Source organism: Bolinopsis microptera, chromosome 4, assembly GCF_026151205.1.
Source record: "Bolinopsis microptera isolate Bmic1 chromosome 4, MBARI_Bmic_1.0, whole genome shotgun sequence".
Taxonomy (NCBI): domain Eukaryota; kingdom Metazoa; phylum Ctenophora; class Tentaculata; order Lobata; family Bolinopsidae; genus Bolinopsis; species Bolinopsis microptera.
Window position 1 is genome coordinate 8,797,733 of NC_087075.1, and position 14,263 is coordinate 8,811,995.

At 36.2% G+C, this 14,263-nt stretch overlaps 1 protein-coding gene and 1 long non-coding RNA gene across 2 annotated transcripts; both read left to right on the forward strand.

Annotated features, from left to right (window-relative positions):
• The first annotated feature begins 2,700 nt into the window (after positions 1–2,700).
• LOC134813708 (uncharacterized) lies at positions 2,701–7,495 on the forward strand. The gene is made up of 7 exons (XM_063821563.1): positions 2,701–2,884; positions 3,249–3,412; positions 3,612–3,707; positions 4,334–4,523; positions 4,699–4,889; positions 5,088–6,310; positions 6,662–7,495. The coding sequence occupies exons 1-7, from the start codon at positions 2,852–2,854 to the stop codon at positions 7,147–7,149; spliced, it is 2,385 nt and encodes a 794-aa protein (XP_063677633.1). The 5' UTR covers positions 2,701–2,851; the 3' UTR covers positions 7,150–7,495.
• A 5,139-nt stretch (positions 7,496–12,634) lies between these two features.
• LOC134813709 (uncharacterized) lies at positions 12,635–14,263 on the forward strand. The gene is made up of 3 exons (XR_010160058.1): positions 12,635–12,724; positions 13,223–13,296; positions 14,181–14,263. It is a non-coding gene; the product is annotated as an uncharacterized LOC134813709 (long non-coding RNA).

Genomic DNA, 14,263 nt, shown 5'->3' on the forward strand with positions numbered 1-14,263 from the left:
CGATCAATAATAATGAATAAGTGCTGTACTAAGTTATTGAATATATTATATGTATCTCCGCTCCTTGTTGTAACAACAATAAGTACTGTACAATATCACAATGTCACCGGAAGAATCTTAGACACTGAGAGTTTATATTCACCCTGCTTGCTTAAAACAATTAATAAGAATAGCACAGAAAATGGCAACTTATTCCTAGTTTCTTTAAGTACTGTATCATATCACCGTGTTTCTGCTGAATCCTCCGTTTACAAAGAAATCTATGCTAGACTTATCTTGAATGTCTTTTACAAACTGTTTTACGAACTCTCACTTTATTAGTTAAGTATTGTTACTGTTAAGTACTGTACCATATCATCATATCTTTGTAGAATACCACAGCAATGTTCCAAACTTGATCATCTGATCCATCATTAAACTCATCTGATCCATCTTTACAGTCTCCTGATCCATTAGTACAGTCAAGACTACTCTGCAATTGTAGTTAAAATAAGCACTGTACAATATCACCATGTCCCTGATAAAGTCCTGGAAGTTTATTGTATATGCTTGCTTCATAAAACTGCCAATGACATTTTCCAGCAGGGCAACATATTTTTTATCTGTTAAGTACTGTACTATATCAGGAGATCTTTCATTTTTTATCAGATCCATCTTCACAGTCGTCTGATCCATCGTAACAATCAATAATAATGAATAAGTGCTGTACTAAGTTGTTGAATTCATTATATCTAATATCAGCACCGTGTTCTATCAATAATAAGTACTGTACAATATCACCAAGTTTTTGCTGAATCCGTTAACGAAAAAGTTTACGCCATCATTACGTATCTCGGATGTGTTTTCCAAACCCTTACTTTATCTGTCACTTCCCAGCACACTATTAACAGTACTATTTGTCTGGATCTAAGTCCTGTTAATTAAGTACTGTATCATATCATCATATCTTTGTAGTATACAATGGCAATGTTCCAAACTAAATCAGCTGATCCGTCATTAAACTCATCAGATCCATCTTCACAGTCGTCTGACCCATCGTAACAATCAATAATAATGAATAAGTGCTGCACAAAGTTATTGAATATATTATATGTATCTCCGCTCCTTGTTGTAACAACAATAAGTACTGTACAATATCACAATGTCACTGGAAGAATCTTAGACACTGAGAGTTTATAATCACTCTGCTTGCTTAAAACAATGACTCGAGAGTGAGTTTAAGTCGCTCCGCATCATCGCCTATGGCTTGCCTCATACAGTAGTCGATGACTATTGCAAAGAGGTAAGGTGCTAAGGTATCACCCTGTAACACACCTACAAGTATCTCGAACAATTCCGTTTCTCCGTCTGGAGTTAGGACTTTGGCCATTGTCTTCTCGGACATGAGCCGTATAAGCTGTACGATTTTGACTGGAATGCCGTAAGCTTCTAGAATCTTTAGCATTTTCCCACGATGTACACTGTCGAAAACCTTCTTAAAGTCTATAAATGTCAATTAAGAAAGCCCCATCGACACAATCTGTAAAGATGTTCAATATTAATAAGGCTTTCAAATAAAAACCCAGCTTGATTTATCCGATCAGTGACCATACTGTTACTAATAGTACAGTATTATATATCAACATGCACTGTAGAGCTTATCATGGGTTTATAATGGTCCTCATCACACTTCTAGTCTTGTTCGAACCAGGGCACAGGCCACGTGATGAGAAAATACCAATCTCTGTAACCCATAATCACGTGACTTTAACATAGTCATCATACCATTCCTGACTTCACGTCAGACGGTCAGACAGCTATCATGCACAGTCCACCAACTAGTAACATGGAGGAGTTATCTGAATTGTACCATTCCGTCGCGCTTTTGTGTTGCTGTATTGTCCGTAAGGCACAAAACAATGCCGATACTCGGAGGATCTGTCAGCAGCAGCCATCATTGAGACTTGTTTATTTGGAGCTGAGGTTTCTGTCAAGTTGTGATCACTGGAGATTGATCATTGCATGAACCTTTCTGTAAGATATTATTTGTTAGAAGTAATGGTTACAAATATTGCTTATACAATTTACACTACTTTTTTTTGGGTAAATAAGTGTAATAATAAAACGATTATTGAAGGTAAACATCAAAAGGTGGAAGGAAGACATATCCATTGTCAGATGGCACACATAAATACCTATCAGACAGTTTTAAAGGACCTTTCATTAAGTACAAATTGCAAGCTGTATGCAACAAAATGGCAAACAGTTCAACACATTAAATCCTATAAAAGTAGGTACACCTACTATTATATTGCTCTGGGTACTCGACTTCAATTTAAAGCCAACCTCATCTAACCTTATAAAGAGAACCTGATGCCCTCATCATCATCTTAAGTCTTTACAGCTTCACTTAACGTTGTGCAACGTTATTTAATATTATCAATAGATTTTATTTAACTTGCATATTACTATTTTATTCAAATTCTACAATATAATCCAATTTGGACAATAACTGGAAATTGTACTAATTCTCAATGAATGGTAGAGTTACAAGTTGAATAAGTAAATCCTTTCTTCGGAACAGTCACGTGACCACCGCGAGATCGCTCCGAATTCGCTAGACTGGAATAATTATTGAGCAGCAGAAGCCGACCTATTCTATCAACAAAAGGCAGCAATAAACACTCAATAACCAAACAAAAGATCTACCCACCACTCCCTGTGTCTCACTCGCCTGCTCGACTGTGTGTTCTTGTGATTTGGCTTTCTCTAATCCATTGTCAAGTGCATTTGCCTACTAAACTTGATAGTTTTGTTCTGATTTCTGCGAATGTAATTAAATAACTTGTTTATTTGTTAAGTTTGTTTCATCATGGGCGAAGGAGGGGACGTGGAAAGCCAGGAGGTAGGAAAATGTTTTTTAAAATAAAATGTACTAAATTAAAATAGCAAGTAATTAAGAAGTTTGTAGACGTGGGGGCTGGAATGCTTTTATTTAATATAATTAATACACACTAGCCCTACAGTCCAGAATAAGTGACATTTGCTTTATTATTCAAATTTAATAAATAATTCAAATGAGAGACTGGTATTTGTGAGTAGTCTAGTGAAAAGTTGAAAAACAAAGATCAATTAATAATACAGTCCCATACTCTCGTCCTAACACTGACAATGGTTGTGATAGATTTAATAACATTAATTATCAAATTATTCGATTAAAGAGGTCATGATCAATTAACAATCAATTAACAATCAATTAACAACCCCAGCAAAACCAATTCTCCTACAACTTCTCCAACAAAAAGCCCCCTGAACGAGGAGCAGACAACTCAATAAAGCAGATAGCCAAGATAAAGCGACTTCTAAAGAAACTCAAGGACACAAACACTGAAACACACCATGAACCCAGCTGCCTAGCCTTAGACCCATCCATGTAAGATTTAAAACCAACTTTATCAAAAATGCTTCTTAAGATTGATCTCAGTTTTTGTTGAGAAAATATGGATGATCAATCTATGTCTAATGTCTATTGCTGTCTATAAATTGCCCTTTTTATTCAACTATTCAGCAATGCCCTTTATTTATTCAACTATTCAGCATTCAATCGTCTATTAATTAATGTTATTGACCAGGTACGGAGACCCAACATTTGGTCTTCTTTTTTTCTTTATGGAGATATCGGAGTATGAGGGATATGAAAACTCTGTGGATTTAGCATATCTTAACTCGTGAGTTTAACAATCATTTCCTTCCAATTTGTTTTGTTACATTTTCCTTTCCGATAAGTACCCACACGACATACTTGATTGAATTTTTTTCATTCTGCAGGCGTTTTTGCAAAGTTTTCTGCACATATCGATGCAAAAAAAAAGCATTTAGTGTTATCACTTTGCACTCACAGTTCACAGCACAGGCACTGCAAAAACTTTAAACAGCCATTATAACTCAACGAGAGTACGCGTAAGTCCGTTGTAGCTCTACTCGTGCAGTGCAGTGATTAGTCAGAGGATATGTCATATGATGTCATAATTAAGAACTCTCTTGTGCATTATATTGTGGAATGTGGCATAAAAGTATATGTCACCAGATGGCCTTAATTTAGCGATATCAGAGTAAGTTATGACCAAGTTCCTTTTGTTGCATATAATCAATAAACATTAAACATATTATTAATAAACATAATCAATAAACATATTAATATTGTCAACTATAATTGCGTCTATCAGTATCATACCTTATACATAAAGTTTAGTCTATAACGAAATTTAAATTTCGAGTAAGACTGAGCATATAATGTGTTCTATATTTAGAGAAACCCTGTAGATTAATGTTGCTAATATAGAAAATTCTGTAGTTTATTTGAGCGAGGGGCAGACGTAAATGCAACTGACAAGATTGGACAAACAGTATTGCACGACATAGCAAGAGTACACAAGGGAACAACTGCTAAATATTTCATAAGATCTGGCATTGACATAGATGTACAAGATAGCTATGGTAGAACAGCCCTTCATATCGCAGCTCAACGAGACTACGAAGAAATGGTTTGACATTTTAGATTGTCTATCATTACCATATTAAACTATTCGCTGCTTTAATTTCTAGGCAAATTCTGAAACTCTAGTATATTACATCTCTAGTTACATTCATCTATCTTCATTTTTATCTAGTTTCATAAATAGTGTATCATGAGTAAACAATATGATCCCATTGCAACAGGTGCAATTGTTAATTGAAAGTGGTGCCAAAATAGAGCTGATAACGAATGGTTCATGTTTTACACCATTGCATTGTGCAGCTATGGGAGATGCACCTGATGCGATAAATGTTCTGATTAATTCTAATGCTGCCAAAGAAGCTAGAGATTTTCGTGGTCGTACCCCACTTCTTTTAGCTGCAGAGTATGACAGGTTGGTTTAGAAAGTTATAATTACTACTAATAATAATAACTATAATTCTCCTACCAAAATTAAGCTTGACCATACCAATGATCTTCAATGTTGGTGAAAACAATACAATTTAGTGTTAAAACCATTCAGAGCAGAATTTATATTTTTTGTTTGTTTGACCAAATGTTTTTCTAAATCTAATAATTATGTTTCTCCTAGGAGATCAGCAACTCAAAAGCTAATAGAGTTAGGAGTAACAACAAAAGTGGTGGACTACACGGGATTACATGCACTTTCTATACTTATTGCCAAAATGCCAAAACTAGCAACTCACGCCCTAGACCAGTGCTTTTCACTAGACAGCAAATCAAGAGAGTTGAAGGTTTGGATTAATTACATGGAGCCAGATTTACTGGTCCCTAAGGATGCAAGGTATGGTTTTTCCGTGCTTGATGAAATTGCAAAAAGTGGTGATCTTGACCTGGCTCAAAACCCTGCAATCAAGGCATTGATTTCAACTAAGTGGAGGCAGTTTGGACAGCGAGCAGTGATAAAAGAAATAGGGCTTTACTTGATATACCTGATCTCCTGGAGTCTACTTATGATTCTTACACCTTTGGTTCCACCAACAGGAGAGCCGTATGAAAGAGGCTCTAGAAGAATAATCACTGAGACAGTAGCTTACATTTTCTACATAGGTTTTGTGTTGGATGAGATAGGTGAAGCAAGGTCAGGACAAATTCAGCAGAGGAAATGGACGAACATGCGTATAGGTCAGGTTGAGTCTGATTTGAAGGTAGTAAGACCACTCTCGCCTATGGACCGAGCATTTCTCAACAGCGAGATGGAGAAGGCAGTGAAACAAAAATCTCAGTATTTTGCAGATTATTGGAATGTCTTTGACTGGATAGTTTACTCACTTCAATTCGTAGGCATAGTAGTGTATCTCTATTGTGAAGTAGCAGCAGTAAGGGGAAGAACTGAGGAAGAAATGGAGAATCTAACTGAAGAGGAGCTTGAAGATGGTAAGGTAATATTCAGGAGAAGATCTCAACTCATGGCCATTGCTATCTTACTGTCATGGTTCAAGGTCTTCAAATACCTGAGAGTCTTCAAATCGATGGGTCCATTCGTAGTAATTATCACTCACAGTTTTGGGGATATTGGTAAGATCTCTCTTGTTTATGTGATCTTATATATTCCCATGGTTTGCATATTCTATCAATTCTATGGAACTCAGGGCATTGCTGGATATTCGTCTGTGGATGATGTTATGTTTACTGTCTTTCGAATGATAGTGGTGGATGACTACAATTACAATATGTTAATTGAAAAAACCACTAAAAAACCAACTGTAGCCCGCATTGCTGAAGAAATCAACAATTGTACCAATGGAGAAGTATTGAGCAGAGTAAAAAGGAAAGGGAACTATGACCCCAATTGTAAGTGACATGTTTAACGTTTAAAGTACAGATGTGGTTAATTGCGGGACAGTAATCCATATATTGACCAACAAAATCGAACTTTGAGGTGTTGAACAGTGCTAAATATTTGTACACCTTATCAAGCTATATTATTGTATATTATATAATATATAATATGCATTATGCAATGATCTTAAATGTTTATTTTAGGAGTAGCTCTAGTTTTTATAGCAAGTATAATATTATATGAACATCTGTGCTATTACCCACATCTACTGCTAAATACGAAGAGTTATAAATCTACAGTCCTTCTGATTATATTGATTAATGAAAGTAGGAAATTTGACAGTAATTATACAATTCTTACAGCGGTTGCACCGGGAGGTGAAGACGGTGAACTTATTGAAGTGGAACTTTGGTGGACTCGATTTTTGGTGGCTTATTGGATCCTGGTGTCAAGTGTTATTCTGCTCAACCTCTTCATTGCTCTCATGAGTGACACTTTCCAGAGAGTTTATGACAATGCAGTTGGAGTAGCAGCGCTGGAAAAAGCTGAAATAATTGCGGAACTGGAGGGTAAGCTAACCAAAAAGTCACGTGACCGCTACCTGAAGGATTTAGAAGATAACTACTCGCCTCTCTGCGAATTTGCTGAGAATAATGTAGATGATGAAGCAAGTGAAGAGATAGAACGACTGGATCAACTTCAGAACAAAATAGACAAACTGGAGAAGGTTATAATGGCATCAAATGATGTATTTGAAAAGCAACTCAGAGATCAGCAGGATGAACAGATATATAAGCTGAACCAGTTGGACAGCAAGCTCACCGAAATTTACTTAAAGTGCAGTAGATGATTCTTATAATTGATTTTCATAAGAGTGTCTAAGGGGGCCCAAAAAATAGGCAAAAGCAAGAGAAAATATTGGGTACCAAATATTTGTACTGACTTGAATTGTTACATTGTCACTAATAAATAAATACATTATGTTCATTGTTAATAAAATACGAATTATAGCTCCAATCTGTTTTAGAGTTTTAAGGGGAATTTTAATTCTTTTTCTGAAGTAATAATCTTTATTGCAAATTATATGGTTAATTATTCAATATTAAAGTATCACACAGTTTTGTTTCAACTGGTACAAAAATATTCAGTATCAAAGATGTAACGATATTCTCAGTTTACATTAAGAGCAAAACTTCAAATTCGTAATCTCCTTGGAAAGAAAAATAGCATCAATAGCGAATTTTGTTTTGGAGCTTCAAAAGTGCTCTTAAAGATTGTGTTTGATTATAGCGAGGTCCGACACGACATGTGATTGGTAACAAGGGCGCGGGCGGGCATCCTGTTCAATAATTGGTCGATAACAACAACAACAATAAAGTCAAATGGCATTGCTCATCACTACTCAACAACTTAAACCAATAACCATTGCTGTATCTGATGTACAGCAGTGAGGTTTTTAAACTAAATTTTAATTGGAATGATTTAATGCACTGCATTATTCTCAATCCAAGCAGCCTAGAAAACGATGCTGGCTTTGCATCCTCTTACAAACAAGGTTTATCACAACATTTCTACTACATATCGTTGTGGTTTTTTCTTAAGGGCGGATGTTTAAAAAGCTTTCGAGATGATGGCCTAAAGGTTAACGTTGGTCCTTTTATGTAACCCTTTATCTAAAACATTATAAGGCGGATGTGTGACATTGTATGTGTAACATGTATGACATTCGGCTTTGGAAATCTAAACGAAGCATGATAGAGCTTCAAACTGTTTGGGATGTTATAGACCTTCATTAGACATATGTTTTAAGCCAGTAAAATTTGAGATTCGCTCTTTAGAAAAAACCCTGATAATATCTTTGTTTGCCATAATACTCTGCTCAACCGTAGAATTCTATTAATAAATTAATAAATTCATAAATTAAAATTGATATTATAGAAATCTGAGTAAAAACGCCTTAAAATCCAATATAACCTTTAAAAATCTGAGTCTTATTTATAAAAACCTTTTGTAGTAAAAGTAGCCACATGACAATTCAATGTACTGGCTTTAGATTTATATCTAAGTCTGCTATTTCTACTGCACTACTACTTTAAACCCTCCTACTCCTCTGAGAGCAATGATTGTTGTCTTCAATAGATCAAATCTTTTCCTGATGAAATTCGTTGCCTCAATAAATCTTTGATCTGATTTTCTGGACAGTTTATCACAGTGGCGTAAGGTTAACTGTTGGCTTGAGCATAAAATACTCTTATTCTTACATCTAAAAAGGCCCTCTCCAATGGGGTATATACAGTGGCGTAACAAAGGGCCCCTCTGACCCCGCTGTGTGAAAGCCATCTTAGGGGGGGGGGGCGCAAAATCGACGTTTGAATGTGGGACAATTTTGAAAAACTTAACTTAGGTACTAGCAAAACGTGCAGTTTTGATCTGGAAACATACTTTTTTAGAAATTTTACCGGTGTATCCTCTAAAATCACCTAATTTGTTCAATTTTAGGGAGGGGCACCAAAAGGGGAGGGGGCGCTAACAGGGGGGCGCATTTTCGGCGGGGGCGCCAACAGGCAATGTTACGCCACTGGGTCTATATACTCATAGCACTGACAGCTAACCTAGTTTCATCTGCTATGTTGGCCCCTGCAGGAAGATTTGTCCCGTTGACACGAAGAAGGAGAGGTTCAGTGGTCACATCTTTACAGCCATCTCTCAATGAATTGTTGCCATACTAATCTACCACTTTTGCATATCAATGAGTGGTTAATTGAGTTGTCATTTCCACAAACACATTTTCTTACGGCATATTTTATTCCAAAGTTGTACCTCCTAATCACTAATTCGACAATTTGGTGATTACTCCCATGAATTTAAAAAACTCTTTTTAATTTTTACCCAATCCTTCCAGGCCAGCTTACAGATGGATGGATAGATGTCTGTCATGTCTGAAATCAAGCACTGGATTGTCAGCAATTTCATGAAACTCAATAACAAATAAGGCAAGCGCAAGGGCTCTGGATAAAGTAATTCCTAATATATAAACCCCTATTCTGTTTTCGCGCGAGAGAGGCATACATGTGACATGCAACGTGTAGCTATGTCTTGTCAACAGGCTTGTCTACAGGCTGTCATATAGCCTGTATCACTTATAATTATAGTGAAACGACAATGGGCCGGGGGTCACGACGTGATACAAGTAGCTTAGCTTGTTAGTTTATTGCTCGCTGCTCCCAAGTATGAAGTTCTACATAAACGTAACCCTAATCCCAACCCCAACCCTAACCATAACCCCGAAGCTATCCAAAACCCTTATCACAACCCTAACCCTTACCCGAGCCCTAAACAGTCGAATTCATGTTTTACTAGCCTGTCACGTGACCAAAACAGTTTTTTGCCCATAACTCTCCAGGGTAGCATTTTTACCCTACGTCATGGGGGGTAATTCGGAATCAGCGTCCAAAAATACACCGATTGAGATCTATTTCATACCCAAAGGGCCTTTTCACAAGAATATTCTTAAAATTTGGGCGAGCGATTTAGTAGGAGCGTAAAACTATAAAGCACAAAATATGTTACTGGGCCGCGGTAAGTCTGTCATTCCGCCAAATCTCTATATGATTATGAACATAAATATAATAGCCTGACGTCCCCAGGTAAAAAATATGCAAAACACAAGAGAGCGCCGCGCATGACATAGGAATATAAAATATGCGATGCGCACCTTCAACCTTTTACTTTGACCTTGCATGTTGCACTTGGTATACATTATATTATTAACAAATGCAAGGTGCAGTGATATATTACTCATACAAAATATTTTTTCAAATATTAGTCGAGTTAAGGAAATAAAAAATAAAACATTGGTTTATATTTAATTATTATATGTTATATTATATGTTACAAATAAAATGGCGGATCTACAAACATAAAAGTTTCATTGTTCATGCAAACGCAATCATCAGTGTTTGGTGTTGGAATAATTTTTTATTATTAAATCCATATTTTCTATTTATGATTTTTATAATATAATATAATATTATAATATTTCCTATTGCTGAATTCTTGTAGGTTTACAACCTACCAGGACGCGCGCCGAGTTGGACTCGTCGACGGTCCCAATATATGGAACAAATATTTTACAAGTATCACCCGTTAACTGAATTAAAACTCTTTCACAAAATTAAGTAAATTTAAACTAAACTTAATAAAAACTAAATTAAAATCACAGCCACGGCGAAACAAAATTCAAACAAAAAACTCCTAAATGCTAAAAATATTTCTTGCGCATAAATTTGTTGGTCATTGGTGTGCCTAAATTTATTAATGCGTTTTTTATCTTATTTAGTTGTATCGTGTCGTGACCCCCATTTAACTGTCGTTTTACTAAGTGAAACGACACTGTAGCGTTTCTACGACACAGGGGGAGCTGCGCACATACAACGTATGACAAAAAACTGGCGACGCTCGACCTGTTAAATTTTGTACCTGTTTGCTGTTGAACTTTCATGTTTCATATTTAACTACTCAACAAGCTGAATGCCATTATTGTTTTTGTTAACATTCAAACCAGAGTCCATTAACATAAGTGTTGTTTTACATTTGATTTTTGGGCTGAACGGCTCCCATGTGAACTGGCTGGAGCCGCGCAACAGTTCGAATCTGTTCAGTTTATGGTTTAGCAGTGTAATAGTTGAGGCTCTTACGGGCTTTGTCTGCTAGATACACTAAAATCACCAGACCCATCTTAGAAGACGTATTTTTGACCGTAGAATCGATTAAAAGTGGTTAGAAGTGTTTAAAATGGAGGTTACCTGGTTTTATTTTGAAAAAACCGATTTTTGGCCCCAAAAATGGCCATTTTTTGAGGTTTTTTAGAAATTTCGACAGGTTAAATCAATCGAAAAGCTTAGATATTTTGGGTTCTTGTACATTTTTATTTGCCGCACTAGTTAATACCAATATAATAGGCATACACAAGAGTTTACCTGGTCAAAATTTTAAAAAACCTCCCCAAAAAAATGTTTTTTTGCGCGCTAAATTTTTTCGGCTCTTTACACACCCATAATGAAATATTTTTGCCCACAAAGTGTTTTAATACTGTTCAATAATACTATTTGATAGTTTTTCAGCGTAAAAACAAGTTTTGAAAGCGGAAGAAAAAATTATATTTTTCGTGGTGCTGAGCACTTTGAAATTTTTTGAATAAAATCGAGCGCTACCGTAAAATTTTAGTAACCCTTCCCTGAAACTCATTTAAGTTTTTGTACCGGTAGTGTTTTGTCCTTTTCTGAAGTTCATGCCTTCTCTGGCTTAATTTCATATAATATTGTTTAAAACAGCACATTAAAGTGTTTTATAATAGTAGAGTGCCATTTCTAATACTTCAATGTTATATTCTTGAGATACTTTTACTTGGCTGATTACCTTTTGTTAATACAATTTCACCAATTTAGTACTGCATTGCTTATATGACTATTTGGATTTATAATTGATCGATTGTGGGTATGAATTAACTTTTGGTTCACAATCAACAATAAAATGTCTACTGTATGGTACCCTTACAAGATTAATTATAGATCTTTTGACAGGAATGCCTGACTTAAACCCCCTCATCCATCACTCATTCCGTGTTACCTGTTGGATTTGGAGGAACCCTACCACAAACTGAAATATTGTAAAGGTACCCTTCAGTACATAAATAGAGCACTGTAAATAAAATAGATTAGTTACTGCTATTTTCTCAATGCAATTTTGAATACATGTCAGGAACACCTGACTTAAACCCCCTCATCCATCACTCATTCAGTGTTGCCTGTTGGATATGGAGGAAATCTACACCACAAAGTGGAATATTGTAAAGGCACTCTTCAGTACACATAAAATAGAGCACTGTAAATAATATAGATTAGTTGCTGCTATCTTCTTAACATGATTTTGAATTTATAAATAGTAGTAGAGTAAATGTCAGGAATGCCTGACTTAAACCCCCTCATCCATCACTAATTTCGAATAAATGTATAGATGCTGCATTGAATTCATGAAGATATCATTCGTTTTGAGCAATCATTCCCTTAGCTCCCCCATTCTTTGATTGTTTCAAAGAAGTAGTCAAACTACAATATGTATTGTTTAGTTACATCTATTGCTTGTTATTTAAGCCATTTCATCTCTAGTAGATTCAAATAATTTCTGCAATTCTGAATTATGTTGCTGAACAAACTTGACAATCACCATTAGAAAGAAGGTGACATGTTTATGGACCCAGAACTAGCTAAGACAGCTAAGACTCTGTGTACATGTGAATCACTTCAAGAATCTTCTTGATGAAAGAAGCTTGTGTGGTTTGTTAAAAGACTTCAATCCGCTCACAGCCATGCAGATTAAGACGAATTTAGATCGACATTATTTTGATAACAATGAAAACTCAAATGGTTTGATTTTTAGCTAAATTACCATAATTATTATAATTAATTAAATACAGGCTGACAATGTTTCATTTCACAAAATGTATTTTTCGTCGTCGACGTTCAGCTAAGGATCATGAGTGGTCTATGCAACCCCCGGTCTACTCAGCCGAATACTCGAGAAATCGGGTGTGAGGGTTAAATGAGGAGCTGCACATTGCAGCAAAGTCTCGGACGAAGAAAGTATGGTACACACTACCTTAACCGTCACTGGCCAAAAAGATCCTTCGGCTTCCTGTAATTGGCTGGTTGCACTTGTGTAACATTGTGGCTGTTGGAATACACCGAAGTAAAATAAGTGTCTAGATTTAAAAAAAAAAAAAAATCTGAATAATGTAATTTTAACTGAATCTTAAGCTGTTCAAAAAGCTTTGTTAGATGATGTTATCGATGCTGTATAAGTTGAAACCTTTTGATGATGAGAGGTACATGAACAAACCTACACTAAACAATAATACATTCCAGCTTGAAACGAAATGAGTGGAGTTGAACGACGCCTGTTTATCGAAACTACATCAATCAACTTTTCAACTATGCAGGTTATTAATGAAATGAAATGAAATACTACTACTTTGTCGGAACTAACTCCGATCTACGCCAGATAACCCCCTCCATATATCCCTGTCCCGCATCAGAGTTCACAGTTCCTCTTTTGAGTTTGTCCCAATTTCCTTCAGTAACATAGACAAGTAGCTTTGTCTTGGTCGGCCTTGCTGTGCTCTACAATGCATAGGTTTCCGTAAGACTAAATCACTGGCAAGTAGCTCAGGATGTCTGATGCAGTGTCCCGCCATTTTTAGTCTCCTGCTTCGTAACTTGTTTGACAGCCTTGGTAGACTACCATACAAAGTTATATTGCTGACCTTGTCCTTCCATGAGATACCCAGCACCATACGTAGCATCTTTGTGTATGTCCTGTCCAATACAAATGAAATAAATTATTTTTATCACGCTTATATCAACAATCAAAATTAAAAACTTATGGACGTATATCACTCATTATTATGTATCACTCTCTAACATCTTGTCCTCACTACAAATGTTACCACTTCTGACATAATAATGTGTTTTTGTGTCTTCTTTGGCTCAGGCATGGCTCCAGCTGAAAATATTTGGGTGGGTGCAGCTTGGCGCACGGTGGGGGGGGGGGGGGGGGGAAGCCCCCTGGAAAATTTTGGAATTTTACTCTCCTAAACATATTTTAATATTTCCAAAACAGTCTCAATTGATTACAGAAGTCAATTGACCCTTAGTTTATACAAAATTTGACAATTTTTGTGTGAACATTTTCAAATCGTTTGGGTGGGTGCAACACCCTTTGGGTGGGTGCGCACCCACCCGAACCTACACGGTGGAGCCATGCCTGCTTTGGCTATCTGTTTCATTTCCAAGACCAACCGCTGATGGATAACTCGATCTTCAGGTGATCGATCTGGAGAGATGAAAACAGTCTTATGATCTTCACACAGTCTCAGCTTTTTGGCATTTACTAATATCTGATGAACG

Bases quoted from the DNA above. Each gene is read 5' to 3' on its own strand.
- LOC134813708 (XM_063821563.1), top strand. From the start codon at position 2,852: ATGGGCGAAGGAGGGGACGTGGAAAGCCAGGAG. The intron at 4,524-4,698 runs GTTTGACATTTT...CCATTGCAACAG, and splicing joins AACGAGACTACGAAGAAATG to GTGCAATTGTTAATTGAAAG. The intron at 4,890-5,087 runs GTTGGTTTAGAA...TGTTTCTCCTAG, and splicing joins TTAGCTGCAGAGTATGACAG to GAGATCAGCAACTCAAAAGC.